The sequence below is a fragment of the Aotus nancymaae genome, unplaced genomic scaffold (genome assembly GCF_030222135.1).
Source record: "Aotus nancymaae isolate 86718 unplaced genomic scaffold, 86718_ANA_hifiasm-v0.15.2.pri h1tg000006l, whole genome shotgun sequence".
NCBI classification, from domain to species: Eukaryota; Metazoa; Chordata; class Mammalia; order Primates; family Aotidae; genus Aotus; species Aotus nancymaae.
The window spans coordinates 83,174,611-83,193,006 of record NW_026988417.1 but is presented as its reverse complement, the minus strand read 5'-3'; the positions used below and the strand labels follow the sequence as shown (position 1 = coordinate 83,193,006).

Genomic DNA, 18,396 nt, shown 5'->3' with positions numbered 1-18,396 from the left:
TCATTCACAGTTTTCACATAAAAGCAGCAGGATGCCAAATGAGAGAAAACATGCTGTTTCAAAGTAAAATTGGCCATAAATGAAAGTTGTCTGAATCACTTAGCACAAATAGTACAGAGGGCAACTTTGCAAATGCATTTGCTGAGCAATCTGAAGATAATACAACTTTCAAAACCAACTGCTTGGTGCAATGAAAATAAATACTTACAAAAATAGTAAAGATTCCTGGAGTCAAGGAAAAAGGTAACTTTAGTTCATTTAAGATACACATCTCAAGGCCTTTAAGCAGGGAAGAGAGCATATTCTAATGAATAAAACGTGTAGAATTCTTCAATTTCAGGGATGTTTTCATCTTTTTCAACTACAAAGACCAGCACAGTGTGAAGCACAAAGTCAGGGCCCATTAAATGACTTTGGACAACAGGGAAAGAGAAGGCAAGCAGGAAATCTTTGTTAATTAAAAGAACTTGGATACAACAAAATATTTGGGAATATGACAGTCATTAAGTGCTCACCAAACCTAAGTCTCCACCTCCAGATACAGGAAAGTGATTACACTTTTTGGCTGCTTTTGTTTCTAGTTTGGGCCATATGATTAGATCTGACCAATGAGTTGTGAGCAGAAGTAAAGTGAGTTTCACAATTCAAAGCATTTTATTACAGGGACTTCCAGAAATCTCTTTCTTTTTGCCATGGTGAAAGGCAATGTTTGCAAAGTTAGCTGCTTCAACAGCCTGAATACAGGAGGAGGAGACATTGAACAGAACCCCAATACCTTCCACAATAAACATGTAGCCTAAGTGAGAAAGAAATCCATATTATAGAAACTTATTGGTTTTGGAAGTTATTTATTTCATCTATCTATCTATCTATCTATCTATCTATCTATCTATCTATCTATCTATCTTTGAGACACAGTCTCACTTTGTCGCCAGGCTGGAGTGCAGTGCCGGCCATCTCTGCTCACTGCAATCTCCAACTCCTGGGTTCAAGTGATTTTCCTGCCTCAGCCTCCCGAGTAACTAGGATTACAGGCATGAACCAACATGCCCAGTTAATTTTTGTATTTTTAGTAGAGACGGAGTTTTGCCATGTTGACCAGGCTGATCTCGAACTCCTGACCTAAAGTGATCTGCCTGCCTTGGTCTCCCAAAGTGCTGAGACTACAGGCTTGAGCCTCCGTGCCTGGCAGAAGTTACTTTTTATCACTTAACTCAGTTTATCCTGACTCATCCACTTAGGCATTTTTCCTTCCTTGAATGGTACCGGGTCTTCTGCATTGTTCACTGTGTATGAATCTACCCTCAGATTAATTATTTTATAGAGTAATCTTGTAAATATTTAGAGGAGTTAGAATTCACTATGTAAAGCTGTTGGAGAACCCATGACAAATCCTTAGATGTATACATTTATATATCATAGTTTGGAGAGAAAGTTCCTGAAATATGTTCTTTAAAGAAATAAGTTCTTTAACTTATTTCTAGAAATGCATTTTAAATTTTTCAGACAATCCCAAGGAATGTATTCAGAAAGTCACTCATTAGAGAAAAATTGGAAAAATATTATAAAGTGGTTTGAAAAAATATAATAAATGTGAACACTTTTGAAATTGTTCCAAATTTACTATGGTTTCTTGTAATAAACTTAAGCAAATCCCAATTTGTGTTCCGCATTTAATGATTGAAGAGTTCATACATCTTATCCTTTTCCTTCCAGATTGAAATAGCCCAAAAGTTTACAAAACAATAGAACTGTGGTATATCTAACTATATCTAATCCATTAAGTAATATCTTTGGTCATTTGGGAAATGCTCAGCATCTTAATAAATAGAGCCACATTTTATTATTAGAATTGAAATCCCCATGAACTACATGAAGGACTTCATTAATCCTAACATTAAAAGTTAGGACTCATGAAGTATTACAAAAACAAGAAGTATTACAAAAAAATTTACATGTATCCTAAGTATGAATATCCTCTTTTGTGACAAAGTTCCTTTTTGATGGGATATCTCTCAGTAAGGACATTGATACTATTCTGTATCAATAACTGAACCATGGATGCATTCGTAAATACATACAGTTGCTTAAACTATTTTGAAAGAGGAATATAGAAAATGTGTTACTTTTCACACATAGAACTACAATTTTCCAAATATATGTCACTTGTTTCAGATGTATCTAGAACTAAATAATCCCTACCATTTCTTCCTTATAGTGCTACAAGTTAAAGAACATATTTTTTGCATTTTAAATTAATTAATTAAAGTATAAAGTTACTGACCAGGCACAGTGGCTCATGCCTGTAATTCCAGCACTTTGCGAGGTGATGTGGGTGGATCACCTGAGGTCAGGAGTTCAAGACCAGCCAGGCCAACAAGGAAACCACATCTCTACTGAAAATACAAAAATTAGCTGGGCATGGTGGCACACACTTATGGTCCCAGCTACTCAGGAGGCTGAGGCACAAGAATCACTTGAACACGGGAGGGGAAGGTTACAATGAGCTGAGACTGAACCACTGCACTCCAGCCTGCATGGCAGAGCAAGACTCTGCCTTAAAAAAACTAAAAATAGAAATTAAAAAATGAATAAACTGTAAAGTAACTAAAAGATGAGACATAACTTGTAAAATCCAAAGGAAGATGGTAAGATTGTGAAGTAGTTTTTGGTAGTTCTCTTTAGGAAATTCAAAAGTTTTAGTATTTATTTCAGTAAGTTTCATCAGTAAATCCAGTGAACATGTACAATATTTTTACCAAGTTTCTGTTCCAGCACTGATGTACTGTCCACCACGATGGCAATGGTGCCTTTCTGCCATCTAGTGGAAACACTAAAATACTACAGACACACTTGAAAATTTAAATATAAGGCCTCCCAAATTAACAAAATCACTTCTTTTGTTTTGACATTCTGAGTTTTAAATCTTAAAAGTGGATCTGTGTGTTGGGCATGGTGGCTCATGTTCATAATCCCAATGTGGGAGGCTGAGGCGGGTGGATCACTTGAGGTCAGGAGTTCAAGACCAGACTGGCCAATATGGTGAAACCCTGTGCCTATTAAAAATACAAAAACTAGCCGGGAGTGGTGGTATACACCTGTAATCCCAGCTACTCCAGAGGCTGAGGCAGGAGAATCACTTGAACCCAAGAGGCGGAGGTTGCAGTGAGCTGAGAACTCGCCACTGTACTCCAGCCTGGGTGACAGCAAGACTCTGTTTCAAAAAAAAAAGAAAAGAAAAGAAAAGAAAAGAAAAAAAAAGTGGATCTGAAAATACTGACTTTGTAATATTAAAAGAAGTACTTTTAAAATTTTATTTATTTATTTATTTTATTGAGATCAGGTCTCACTCTGTCACCCAGGCTGAAGTGCAGTGGTGCAATAATTCACTTCAGCTTCCAAATCCTGGACCCAAGTGATCCTCCCACATCAGCCTCCTGAGTAGCTGGGACCACAGGGGCAAGCCACCACTTCTGGCTAATCTTTAAAATTTGTTTTAGAGATAAGTTCTCAATGTTTTCCTAGGCTGGTCTCAAACTAGAATTATTTAAATTAAATGCAGTATGAAAAACACATGAGTTATGAAAGAATATGTAAAAGGCACAACTTTGAGCAAGTTGAATAGTGTACCCCTAGTAACATAAATACCTCTCCATGAAGAAATAGTGTAAAGGATGTGATGCTAAATGTTTCGTATTACTTCATTAGTCCTAACTTTTAATAGTGCATCAACTGAAAATCTTTTTTAACATATTTTCATACTTAGACCAAAAATATCCATTGCAACAATAATGATTTAACAGCCAATGCACAAAGGAACAAAATGAAGGATGAAATATACGTGTCCATATGTACAAATGTAGACACACACTCACCTAGTCATTTTTCAGTATAATAAAACAAGACGCCCATTATCACTTGCTATTTTGTGGTTACAAATTTGTCCAGGATTAAGAAATGGCCACACCAGAAAAAAATGATTAAAACCTCTAACATAAAGCACAGTGATTTTGCTATCACAAAATGTTACCTTACTAACATAAGGCTTCTTCATAAAATAATTATCAGATCTCAATGACCTAATATTTTCAGTTGAAACCCAATTATGTGAAATAATAGAGATATCATAAGTGATTTATTTTTGAGCATTTTTCACATATATCCATGGATAGGTAGGTAGAAAGGTTAAAGAAACATTTTTAGATAATAGATGTTAAATACACTGCTGAAAAAAGACACAGTTGTGAGAAAGTGAGCAAAGTGATCTCCAAAAGGAAATAACTCTAATACTTGTGAAATCTGAGACTGTGTGGACCCCAGGCTGTAGTTCACCCCTCATCTTTTCCCACCCCTGGGGTCCATCTCATACTATGAGGGAGCTTCATACAGATGCCTCTGTGACACTCTAGTCCACACATACAATCTTAGACCATGCCTTCCCCACATACCCCACCTTCATCTTTATCCTAAAAGCAGGCTCTGCAATTTGGATCAGGAATGGGGTATCTTGATTACCTCCAATGTATGTGAGCATTGGATGCGCATTTCACAATGGCCTCCATAAGCTCCACAACAACTCCTCACTCTTTGTGGAAGGGCTCTGCAGGAGGACAGTGAGGTTAGGGTCTACTAGGGACTATGAGTGGTACTGGAGTAAGTGTGATTTACAAAAGAGTATTTTCTAGAGGGCTATCTGGTGGAGAGATGATGTGAAATGATGTGTCAAAGGGAATCCTTACGTTCAGCATTTTTCCTAGCTTCTGTATTCAAGGGTCTGATTCTAGAATAGAGAATGTCAAACTTTCCATGGAAGCAAGGAAGATAGGAACTAAAGACAGCTGTCCTGGTGAACTTCATCCTGACCTAGGTGAAAAATTTGTTTCTCTGACTTGTAATGTCAACTATGTAAACCAATTTTCCCTTCAAATAAGAGGTGTCTATCCTGTAGTCTGTGTTCCTTTTGCCAGAGGCATGAACATGGCAGGTATATACAGCATTATTTTATTAGAGGCAGACATATGTGTATACTTACCAAACTGTTCATTTTTGAAGATGAAGAACCTGCTCTTTGCTTTCTTAAGCTATTCACGTCTTCTATATTTCCGTCTTTTGGTTTCAAAATCATTCTGCTACTCCCTGCAGTGCCTTCTGATGAGGATCGCAGTCTCCTCTCTATAAATCTTCCTTCACGAAATGGACTGAGGCTACTGGCAAGAACTATGGAAAGGAAAATAAATAAAAATGAATGTAAATATTTAAATTTAGTTTTTATAAATGTTCCACTGAAAGATCATGGAAAACTCTGTTATTCAAAGCTTCTCTATCACAAGAAAACTTTTAAATATATAGCATCAGTTTAGTTTACTTAATCATGTAATCTCTTTGAAGCCCAAAACTTCTGGAGTCATCCTTGGTTGCTTCGTAGCTCACGTTAATCACATAAGCAAATCCTGTCCTTATTTCCTTCAAACTGTATATAGAATCTGATTTCTTCTACCTCTCCTTCTAAGATTCTGGACCAAATACAATCTATGCTTGCTTGGTTACCACAATATTTGCTACAATTATCCTGCCTCTGCCTACTCCCATCTGCCTCTCCCAACACAATCTACATTCCACATGGTAGCCAGAACCATATCCTGAAAACGTGACAGCCATCACCATCACTCCTCTAGCCAAAAGGTGATGTTTTTCAAATGGCATAACAACTTCTTCATCATATGATCCATATGACTGCTCTCTCTGGCTCCAAACCAGGGGCAGGAGGGTCACCCTGTTCACTTGCTCATCTTTGTAACCTCATCTCCTGTTCTCCCCTCCTTCACTCTGCTCATGCCACACTGGACTCTTGCTGTTCTGGTACATTACCGGCATGCTCCAGCCCCACACAGCTTTTGACCCACAATCTTGCACTAATACATTTACCAACATATTACCTTGGGTATCATCCTGTTCACATTTAAAAACGCAAACTGATTTAAACTTTATTCTGATTTAAACTCATCCTTGGTAGTTATCACCATCTGATATATATAGCATGTTAACTGAGTATCCCCAGTAGCAAGTAAACCTCAGGAAGGCAGAGATCAAGGCCTGTTTTGTGTATTTTACATCCCTAGTGCCTAATACAGTATTAAAACAATAAATATTTGGTGAATGAATGAATGAGTAAATGAATACATTGTTCTAATTGGCTCATCTACTCAATTAAAGACTGTCCAAAACCTATTAGTCCAATAAACAGCAGTTCTTTTTAAATAACTTTTTAAGCCAATGAATGAAAGTTAAATTGTCAGAGAACTCAACATTCTATTATTAGTTCTGATATGATGTACACCTAATACACTCAGATGTGTATCTAGTACTGGCTTAAATGTTTCATAAAAAATACAAACTAAATTTAGCATTTTGAAAGTTAGTGTCTATACCAACTCTTAGTGTCTATAACAATTCTTTCTTGCATAAAATGCATTTACTTAGCTGTTTTTAAAATTTTAAACTTCAAAATTATAAAATCCTTATAAATAGCACATGAATATTTTCACAAACTAAGGATAGCATACTGTCCTTGTTGACACTATCAGCTAATTTATCCAAGAACAGCCAACACATTATTGAATCAGCAAAATTAATGTGCTATTGTGTTACAATTAGGATCTCAATCAACATATTAATAGTCGCCAAGATAACTGGTCATTCTCTAATTTCCAGAGAGATAAAAATATACAGTATTCAATTAGGCTTTGAGGAAAGTCATCATTACTAAATAAGAATTCGATATGTCAGGATAATTTGATTTCTATCCCTTTTTTATGTAATTTTAAAATTGGCTTTCAATATCAAGTCCATCATTTGCTAACAATGTGGCCCTATAAAGTTATTTAACTTACTATAAATTTTATTTATTAATATGACATGCAAAATATTTATAAGGACTCTATGAAACAGTATATGCAAATTTCTTAGTATTTTGGGGCAAACGTTAATTGTACAAAAGAGCAATCATCATTAATGTCATCATCATTATCATATTCTCATAATTATATTACAGGTAAAGAAGCTAAGCAGGTATGACTAAAGCGAAGACCACAGACAAGGATACAAAGTTCATAAAATGGACAAAACGTGGTCAGGTGCATAAAAGTGATCTTGCATCAAATGGGAAAAGTATTAAGACAGCTGGAAAATTAAGTCATTCATTTAAAACTTTAAAATTCTATGTGTATGGATGAACTATATAATCCTATTACTCATGACATTATGTCATGTAAATTTTATTTAATATTTTAAGTAATGACATGAAGTGAAGCATAGTTATGAAGAGCCGGAGCTTTGGATTCAGAGAGTTGTAGTTTGACTGCACTACTTACCAGCTGTATGATTCTTTAGCTTCTGTTTTCACATTTGTAAAATGAGAAACTTAGGAGCCTATGTCATAGGATTTGTTTCCCAACCAATTAATTATTAGTTTTGTGACTGTGGACACATAATTTATCTTTGCTCCCACTTTCTTGACTGCAAAATAGCTTATAATAACAGTAGTGATTTCAATCATTTTTAATTAGTGTATACAAAGTATACAGAATAGTATCTAGGACATAATAATCATCTTCTAATTTAGGAAAATTCTTAGTAGTAGTAGTAGCATTAATGATAGTAGAGAAAAGGGAATTAAAATATGTCTAAGATAGCCCAGCAGGTGGTATATATTCAATAATTTTCTTGAACTGAATTTCATGTTAAAAAACAAAGTTTTCTGTAGCCAGCTTAGAGTAATTCATACACACTACCACTTTTTTTAAACCAAAGAGAAGGTGTCCAAAGTTGGAGAGTTAGTTAATGTCAGAGGCAGAGTTGGAACCTATGTCTCCAGGTTCCAAAGATAGTTTTTTGTTTTTTTTTAAGCTTACAATTCTGTTGTTGTATCTAGAGATAGGAATTATTTATGTTGAAACATGGATCCTATTTAATAATGAAATCTTAAGTTAACAAAGGAAAACAAGTTAAATTATACAAATTTTATAGTGATTTTAGCTGGAATATATCCATTTCATTAAATAAGAAATATCAATGCCTCTATAATAAACTTGATAAAAGACAGTCCTTACTTGAGAGAAATCCACATTACAAACAGAATTAGTTTCCTTTCACTTTATTCTGAAGGTGCTCCAATAAGCACCATAACTAAGAGGCCGCTTCTCAGTTACGGACAACATAACTAAGGGAAAACGAATAATATTGCTCTATTACATTTTCAGAATAATATAATTGATGTAAGTTTAAAATCAAGCAGGGGAAACATTTAGTACAAATTATAAATAAACATTTAATACAAATTATCAATATTTTGAAATAGGAAACTATTTCAAAAGTGAAAAACAAGAAAAATGTGGTTTCCATTCATGAGATGGAATAAGAAAACTGAATAAATTATAATGAAAATTAATTCATATCATTTGTTTTACATAGAAAATCAGCATACCTTTGGCAGGATTTGTTTCATATCCATATGATGTTTTGTTAAAAATATAATGATCACCAGTAGGTATTATCTTTGAATCTGAAATAGGATGGATCCCTTTAACACGTTCAGCTATTGCTTTATGTTGTTCATAAAATCCAAGTTTCCTTGGGGAGCTTGTCCCCAGCATTGTTTCACCATTTTGTAACCCTATATTTTCTTCTCTTTGAGTATCTGCTGGTAGGTTAGTCTCTGAGTGGCTCACACTTGTAGCAGGTAGTTCAGCAATTTGTAATAACACTTCCTTCTGATTAGCAACAGAGGTTTCTGGTAAGGAATTAGATTCAGTGCTACATTGATCCTCTAACCTAGATTTCCCAGGAGACATAATTGCACAGGGAACATTTCCCATAAATTCTATTGTTGTCTTTGTAACAGCAGCAGGATTAAGAGACATCTGAGAGGTAGAATCATTGTGGCCAAAGTTGTCACAGTGGGATGCCATGCTTCCACTTTTAGAAAATGCATCCATTTCAGACACAGAATCTTCAGTCAAAGCTAAAAATTCTGAAGGTGTCTGAGCTGTGGTAAGATCAGCAGAAAGCAAAGGAGATTGTAAAGAGCTTCCTGCCCGTTCTGTTACATCCACAGAACAGGATGGCGAAGCTCTTGCTAATACAGGTTCTCTCTCTTGGTACTGTGTAACTTCCAATGAGAATTCAGACTGTTGTACCAATGAAATGGATTGGCTCTGTAGAACTGGCTTAGAAAATTTATAGTGAGATGAAAAAGATTTAGGGAGTAACTTCCTTGTTGATTGCTTAATAGAACGACGAGTTTGGTCTTCTGTGAATCCAGAATCATCCCCCTCACTTTTGCCAGAACTTAGACAATTTATAAAGACATTCTTATTAGTTGAGTGTTCTTTTTCCCTTTCAAAATCCTCTGTCAAAGATCTCGTTATCTTCTTATTTCGTGAACTACTAAAACCAACAGAATGTCTTCCCCTGGTCTTAATATGTTCTTCCAAACTCAGTTTCTGCATATTGCTGTGACCAGGTTGAGCACCATTTGAAATACTAAGGTTCTGGTTGGTAGGCTCTTGCTTAGGCTCACTCCCCTTCTTATGGTGGAAGCTAATGGAAGGAGTACGAAATATGCTCCTCCGTTTACCTGTACTACCTGAGCTTGAGTTAGTGCTGGAAGGAGAGGAACTGTGGACACCAACTGTATTACTGGAAGAAGGTGAAGAAGGAAGAGAATCATGTCTTCTGCTAATACTTCTTCTGAATATTGGCAACCTAGAGACCAGGGTAGATCGTCTTGATCCTGAGTCCCCCATTGGGACTCCAAGACTTGCACTGTGAAAGCCAACTTAGCAGCCTGAGAAAAGTTAAAACAAAAAGAATAAGTCAGTAGAATTCAACTACAAATAGTACATTTTAAAACAAAATATTGTTTTTCAAGACACAAAATAGACTTTGGTTTAAACTAAAACAATAAATAATAAAAATCTGATCCCTAATAAGGATTTTTTGAATTTATGTCATAAAAATGATCTAATAATTTGCATTGATATTTTATAATGATGCAAATATTTTAAGATTAAAAAAATATTTAAAGCTTATTCAAGAGTGTTGGCTTTGGAGACACCAGGTCATTATTTATGACCCAGCCCTGCTACTTACAGCTGTTTCATAATTTTGGTAAACTGTTTATTCTTAACCTTTATGTTTATTTATTTAGATGTAGTAGGCACGTGACAGACATATAATAATTTCTGTCTGGGTAAATGCCCCACTATGGTTCCTGTCAGAGACCAACAAAAGTATTTTCATTTGACACCACATGACTCAGCAAGTTACTGACCCAAGATCAAGAGAATCACAAACAAGAATATGGTATAGGCGAACACTACAATCAGCACTCAAAGAAAAACCAATTGCTATAGACTTTTCTCCTTGGAGTTTGATTTGGGAAACTGAGAGATAAGCAGCCCATTGGAAGAAGAAACTAAATCACAAGGATAGAACATAGGGTTACAAACAAGTTAAACTTATGAGAGAACCACAGGTATCGAAGAAACGACTTGAATGAAAACTGAGACAGCTGGTAACCTTGAGAGAAGTGAGAATACATACTGAGAGAATCAGAAACATAAAAAATGTATAAACCATACTGATATCAGTATATTCGGGGTATCAATGGAGAAGATGAAGAAGGAGGAGGACAAGGGTGAGGAGAGGTGGCATCTACAACTCATCAACTGTGATGTACCAAGTACTTTCCCACAGATTATGTCTTTCACATCTTATATTTCTAGAAGTAGGTAATAAGACTATGAACATTTTAAAACAGAAAAGCAATTTGCCTAATGTCATTCAGCCAACAAATGGTAACACAGGAATAAAAAACCAAGCCTTATCTAACTACAGTGTCAGCTCATAATCAGCATGGTGCAAACTGCATTCACTAAAGTGATTAGTCATGAACTCCTACTGCTGAATGAAGGCTCAGCTATGTTTTTCTACATCAGGGATTCAAACTTGTACAGCAAATATGGCTATTGTGATGACTGCCATTTTTCACTGATTTTTAAACTGTATCTGATTTGGTTCCGGTTTTGTTTTTGAGTTTTGCTTAATCCTTCAACAGTAATATGCCTTCTCCCTTTGTAAATTGAATCAGACTCTGTTTCATTTTCTTAGTTTTTACAGTCAAAACTACCTGACTAAAAATTAACAAATACTATACAAAATTTAAAATCCTCCATTTTGTCATCCTTATAAATGTGAGAATTGATCAAGTAAAATACTTTAATTTCCTTGAACAAGTATGTGACAAAATGGCAAATATTAGCTTTCAGATATGCATTCATAATTATTTAATACTTTGCTCCAAACAACATAAATATGACAGATTTGTATTATGAGATATTTAATGGATGATTTTTCACTACAGTCAATGAACGTGGGTTAATTTTAAGAATTGATTTTAATTGACAGGTAACAATTGAATATACTTATGAGGTATACTGTGATGTTTTGATATGTATTTCCATTGTGAAATGATTAAATTAAGCAAATTAACATAAACATCCCCTCATATACATACCATTTTTTTTGTGGTGACAGCATTTAAAATCTACTCTTTCAGCCATTTTGAAATATGCAGTACATTATTAACTATAGTCAGCATGCTGTGTAATCAACCTCTAAAACTTACTTCTAACTGAAACTCTGTACCCTCCGAACATTATTTCCCATTCCCCTGGCCCCAGCACCCAAGCACCCTGGTCCCTGGTAACTACTCTACTTTCTACTTCTATGAGTTTAATTATTTAGATTCCATATATAAGTGAGATCATGCAATATGTGTCTTTCTGTACCTAGGTTATTTCATTGAGCATAATGTCCTCCAGGTTCATCCATGTTGTGACATGTGACAAAATTTCTTTTTTAGGCTGCATATCATTTTGTTTTATATATAAACCACATTTTCTTTATCAATTCATCCATTGATGTACACTTAGCTTTGTTCTGTATCTTACCTATCACAAATAATGCTGCAGTAAGCACAGGAGTACAGATGTCTCTTTGACATACTAATTTCAATTCTTTGACTATATACCCAGAAGCAGGATTGCTGGATCATATGGTAGTTCTATCTTTAGTTTTTTGAGAAACCTCCATACTGTGTTACATAGAGGCTAATTTACATCCCCACCAACAGTGTGCAAGAGTTCCCTTTTCTCCATATGAATTTGAATTTAAATCAAACTATATATGAATCACTCCCAAAACATTTCTGTATTCTTGTAAGGCTTTGCTTGAAGAAAACTTAAAACATAAACAGACATTTTAGCTCTTAAAATTTTTCACAAATAAAAATGTGTGATTTTCCTCACAGCTTAGATTTTCCCAAATGTATACAATAACAAAATTTTCATGATTGTATTCTTTAAAATGTTTTAACTAACATCATTCACAGCCATGATTTTTTTCATTTATATGCAACATTTATTTCCATTCAATACCTACTGAAGAATTTTGTTCTAATTAGAGCATAATCAACTGTAATAATTTGCAGCTGGTTGTGAACCTGTAGACTTCAATGCATAAATGTCAAGATATCAACAATCATTACTGAAATATTCAAAATTTATGTATATTGAAATATTTATTGGCCATTTTTAAAGTATTTCCTGTATTTGGATTAAAAGTAAAATAATGAGTCACTCCCATATCTCTTTAGCAAGTATTAAAAGGATTTAACTAGCAAAAAAAAAAAAAATTTAAACACTTAAAATCACTCTTGCTCCTAAATACTTAATGAAAACCACGAGGCTTCCACCAGGCACGAATAATAGATTTAGGCTAGTGATATGTTTGTCCTAATTTCTTAAAGTAAAAACATTATAGATACTAAAATATATCTGCACATTAAATAGAATAACCTAGAGTAGCTAAAACTCTACCAGAGATAAAAACCCTTCACATGTCTTTTATTTTTAATATGAACTCATATTTCCTCTTGAGAGCTTCCCAGCTAAATGAGAGAAAAATAGACTATGAGTCAGGATTATACATATTCTTCAAAAGGCTCTTTAAAGCTTGGATGCTCTCTACATCTCCAAATTCATTACTCCTCTCCTCACACTTCATGCTCTGCTTACAATGATGACTGCCATTTTATTATCTTTTTTCTTTTTCTTTCTTTTTTGTTTTGTTTTGTTTTGTTTTTGGAGACAAGGTCTTGCTCTGCCACCCAGGCTAGAATGCAGCGGAGTGAACATAGCTAACTGTAGCCTCAAATTCCAGGGTTCAAGCCATCCTTCTACCTCAGCCTCCCAAGTGGCTGGGACTACCAACATGCAGCATCATGCCCAATTAACTTTAAAAAAAAATTTCATAGAGACAGGATCTTGCTATGTTGCACAGACTGGTCTCAAATTCCTGGCCTCAAGCAATCCTCCTGTCTCAGTGTCCCAAAGTGTTGGGATTATAGGCATGAGCCACTGCACATGGTCATGACTGCTGTTTCTGATCACTTTCACCTTCAGACCTTTGGAGATTTGGGTCTACCAGCTTGGGATGCCCTTCCTGTAACTCCAATATAGCAAAGCCTCCTACTGTTATAACACTGCCCCTTCCAAGATGCCATCCCTGACACCTCCTTCCCCACCTGACACCCCATTTCCGCTGTCTCTCATTTAGACCTGGTACTCCTCTTTTACGTATCCTCAAGTACTAGCTTACATAGTAACCATCTGTTTATTTATCTCAATTTACTATTTTGTCTTAAGCTTCTTAATGACAAATGCCATACCTCCTTGCTTTGATACCCAGTGCCTAGTAAAATATGCAATTTGTATCTACAGAGTACATAGATTTCAGAAAATGAAGTTTTAACTTCAACACTTTAGGATTTCAAACATACATAAATATATGTTCTGTCTCACTGCCATAAATAAATCTCATAATCCTGAGGGTAATTATGCTGAATTACAGCATTTAGAGATTCATAATTATTGAAGGACTTCCAAACAGTAAAAAGTTCAATAATCTGAAATTTGCTAATAAAAAGTTTAAACATGAAAAAAAATCCTAAATAAGTTTAATGAAACAATATGTCATCACAGCAATTTCAATTATTCGTGTAAGATAATTTGTAAATTATAACTGCTAATTTTATTTCTTTTTATGAAGAAATAAAATTTTATTTTTTTATAAAGAAATATATTTTTTATTTCTTCAACTTATTATTATAATGTTTCAACTATGAGGATTCTTGCAGTCCAGGCTCTTTCTACTAGAAAGAATGCTATCTACATCTCAACACTTTTTAGTTTATCTCTAAATGCATTTCCAAAATGTTTTAATGTTTACTTTTAAATAAATGGGAAAATAATCGAGGTATTTTGAACAGCTAAATGACTCCCACAACACTGACAAAGGCCTTCTGCCAGTAAGGTCAGTGAGGACAATGTGAGACACATTAAAAGGATGGCATATCAGGATCCAGTGAGTGATCAGTCACAGAAAAGAGAAGGAGATTGTCAGCCTAAGGTAGAAAAAGCCAGAAATCACGTAATTGATTAGATATGTTTAATTAACAATTTATTAAATTTGTATATAATTTAGCCTTATTGAGTACACTAAGTTATTCTCAACAAATAAACATAATGATCAAAACCAATAATTGCTTATATAAGAAATGTCTGTCTTTGGATCACTCCTAAAAATGATTTGACACAAAACATGGTCTACAAGAAAAGATAGATAGTATTTGATTAGATTTGTACAAATCAATCCCCCAGGTAAAAAGAGAAACAGGGTGAGTGGTTTGCAAGAAGCATGACAATGGGACCAGCTACAAAAGGGAAGAAGAACACATTAGAAAGAAATTATTCTAGTAGGATTTAGGAAAAAGCAGATGAGTTCTCTGGATTAATTAATTAAAGGATGATTATATATATTTAGAAAGACATAAGTTACACATTTATATATGTAATCCTGATACTCAACCAGATATGATCTTAGTTCTTTAATGATCAGAAGAAACAGAGAGAGAAGAGAAATTGAGAAAAATGGGTTTTGGTCAGATTTAGAAAGAAGTTAGTGGTAAAATAAGAAAGAAGTGTATGGCCCAGGCTTAAGTCAATAATAAGAGGCACATTTATGTTTAAACAATGCTACAGTTGCATGTAGTGAGGTTTAGACACAGTGAATGCATTAGGAATTCAGACTCTGATACAACAATAGTTGGATTTACATTCAGCACTACATTTAAGAGCTGTGTGACTTTTAGTATGACTTAAATAAATGATGTAACCCCCTTGAGCCTGAGCTGCTTCTTGGACGTCACAGTAGCATTTGCCTTGAAGAATTTTTCAGAAAAGCAAATGAGTTAATGCAATAAAGCACTTAGAACGGGTTCTAGTATATGACTGATGCTCAATAAGTTATGTATCAAAATCAATTAACCATATGCTTGCAGTGTTTCAGAGCAAAGATGTTTTTCTTTAGCTTATAACTTTCCCCAACATTTTCTCCTGTTAAGTTCTAATGCTGTCTACTCCTAGACTAGTACTGTCACTTTCTGAGCCAATCCCAAAAAGTACAGAAAAAGTATCCACATATTAATGAGGCTTGGATTAGTACCTCTACCTATATATCACTGAATAAGTAGTGATGAAGTCAATATTACAAACATTTTCAAACCTGTCTGTTACATATAATTCCATTCAGTCATGTCTCCCTTGCTTTTGACCCAAAATACTAGATCACATTGATCTCTTTGACTGCACATTACTAAATAATTGTTCACTGTCAACAAAATAATTCAGACAGGGAGCAGAGAACTGACAATATAATGAACATTCAAAGACTGTCTCAGGTTCTGAACATGATTTCCAAAAGCTAAATTTGATAAATTTGTTAAGCAGTGACAATGTCAGTATAACAAATATACAACTTTAAAGAGGATAGAACACATTTGAAAGTATATAATATGTTCATTAGTAAAGAATAATTGCATTTTTTTATATAATTATATCTTCCATTGGAGAATTGGTTTGGTTTTAAAACATTGATTTTTTAAAAAATCATCACAGGTCCAGGATAGGTTTCCTAGAACAAGAGCCTGAGTAAGGAATTCTTGTTCAAACAGTTTATTGGAGGATTGCATTCAGGAGAAGTTGATTAAAGAAAGAAAGCATTATAAGATGAAGACAGTGGGGATAAGTGGAGAAGAAGCTAAGCAAGAATGTGGTCAAAAACTGGACAACAGCTTCAGACTGATCCCATGGTTAAGCTCTGGAGCACTAATTGATATATTAAGACAGGGGCTGGTCTTTGGTATCCTATGCCAGTCAGAGAATTAATATCTGGAATACATAAAAAACTATAAATCAGTAAGGAAAAATCTAAAAGGAAAAATAAATGAGCAAAGAATAAGAACAAGTAATTTCTGAAAGAAAAAACACAAATCACCAATGAAGATATTTTTAAAATACTCAAACTCATTAGTAATCAGAGGAATACAAGGAACTCCTCTAAGCCAGTAAGAAACAAAAAACACAAAAGAATAAAAGGGAGCAAAATATAGTAACAGGAAATTTACAGAAGAGGAAATAAAAATCACTAATCAACATATGAGCAGATATTCAACTCCATTATTAATCAGAAATAAATACAATATTTTTCATCCATAACATTTTAAAACTTAATATTATCAGGTTTGGTGAAAGAAGTGGTACATATGGACACTTACAAAGGAATCCAAATTGTTAAAGTCATTTTAAAATTAAAATTATTTATCAAAGTATAAAATGAAAAAATAACTCCACTTCTCATTTACCCTAGAATAATACTCACAGGTTTCCCCAAATAAGCATGTACAGGAATATTCAGGCTTATTATAGTGAAAATAGAAAATAATATAAATGTTAATTAATAGGAGATTTTTTTTTTTTTTTTGAGACGGAGTTTCACTCTTGTTGCCCAGGCTGGAGTGCAATGCCGCGATCTTGGCTCACTGCCACCTCCGCCTCCTGGGTTCAAGCGATTCTCCTGCCTCAGCCTCCCAAGTAGCTGGGATTATAGGCATGCAACACCACGCACGGCTCATTTTGGATTTTCAGTAGAGATGGGGTTTCTCCATGTTGGTCAGGCTGGTCTTGAATTCCTGACCTCAGGTGATCCGCCTGCCTTGGCCTCCCAAAATGCGGAATTACAGGCGTGAGCCACCGTGCACAGCTGAGAATTTTTAAAATTCTAAAAATAGTCTATTTATTCCACAGAATAATATACAAGAGCTAAACATATAAGGTCAAAGATATGAACAAAGGAAAAATTTCCAAGGCATTTTGTTAATAAAATCAAACTGCTAAATGATATACTATTCAGTATATATTTTATGTCAATTCAAAAATTATCAAATAATATGTATATAAAATAATATTAAATATTCTGCAGAATCATACATGTGGAAGGATATACTTTAAAGTGTTAACAGTGATTATCCTTGAGGGCCTTTGTATTGAGGTTGTCTTCAATGGGGACATGGTGTTATATGTAATATGATGCTTAAACAATCAGAATGAGTTCATGAATTACTTCAATATTTAAGACTTAAAAATCAAAATAAGGGAGTATGAAATATATAGCCTATCAAAAAATTACATAACATGGAAGGATGTAGACATATGCATGTAAATGTCTTAAAAGCAACTTGGAAGATACTCAGAAATTATTAACAATGGTTTCCACTGGGAAGGAATATGAGATTGGACATGTCAGAAAATGCCTTTTCTGAAAATAATTTTTCCAAGTTTGACAAAATCAATGTCTAGTGTTTTAATAACTGCTTCAATTTTTATCACTTAAGATATTTAAATAAATAAAACTTTTGGAAGTGCTAAGAATCCTTAAAATAATATTTCAATTTTTTAACAACACAATAATTCATCTAAAATGGCAGGGAGCCATGAGACACAAATAATTCACTCCAGATTTTCACAATCTTTTTAATGTTTAATATTTCCATATTACAAAAAATAAAACCCAAAAGATTTTTATATGTTGGGTAACAAATTTAAGTAATATGATGACTTAGAAGTATTTAGCATCATAACTTTTTCTTATTGATAACAAATTGATGCCATTATACCTCTTCCTTTCAAAGCTAGTAAATTAGATGTCAGTTTATATTTTACTTAATTTATTTTTAAGTAAACTATATATCTGAGATGCACCCTCTTTTGAGACATCTATGATTATTTGTTTACTATATATTAAAATAACTGGATTTTCCTAAATTTTTTTATTTTCTTTACTAAAAAAAAAAAAAGTTTATAATAAATAACCTGCAGTTTCATTGACATATCAGCAGAGGGTGTAGAAGATCTTCTTTTTTGACAGCAAAGTTTTTTT

At 34.0% G+C, this 18,396-nt stretch overlaps 1 protein-coding gene across 5 annotated transcripts in view; it reads right to left on the bottom strand.

Moving 5' to 3' along the window:
- CCSER1 (coiled-coil serine rich protein 1) overlaps positions 1–18,396 on the bottom strand; it is a 1,355,695-nt gene that overhangs the window by 1,194,528 nt on the left and 142,771 nt on the right. For all 5 annotated transcript variants that reach the window (XM_012437740.2, XM_012437738.2, XM_064369230.1 and 2 more), the window contains exons 2-3: positions 8,483–9,844; positions 5,033–5,217 (exon numbers count right to left, since the gene is read on the bottom strand). In XM_012437740.2, the coding sequence (XP_012293163.2) occupies positions 5,033–5,217; positions 8,483–9,803 (1,506 nt within the window). In that variant the 5' untranslated portion in view covers positions 9,804–9,844. The remainder of the gene's footprint in view (positions 1–5,032; positions 5,218–8,482; positions 9,845–18,396) is intronic.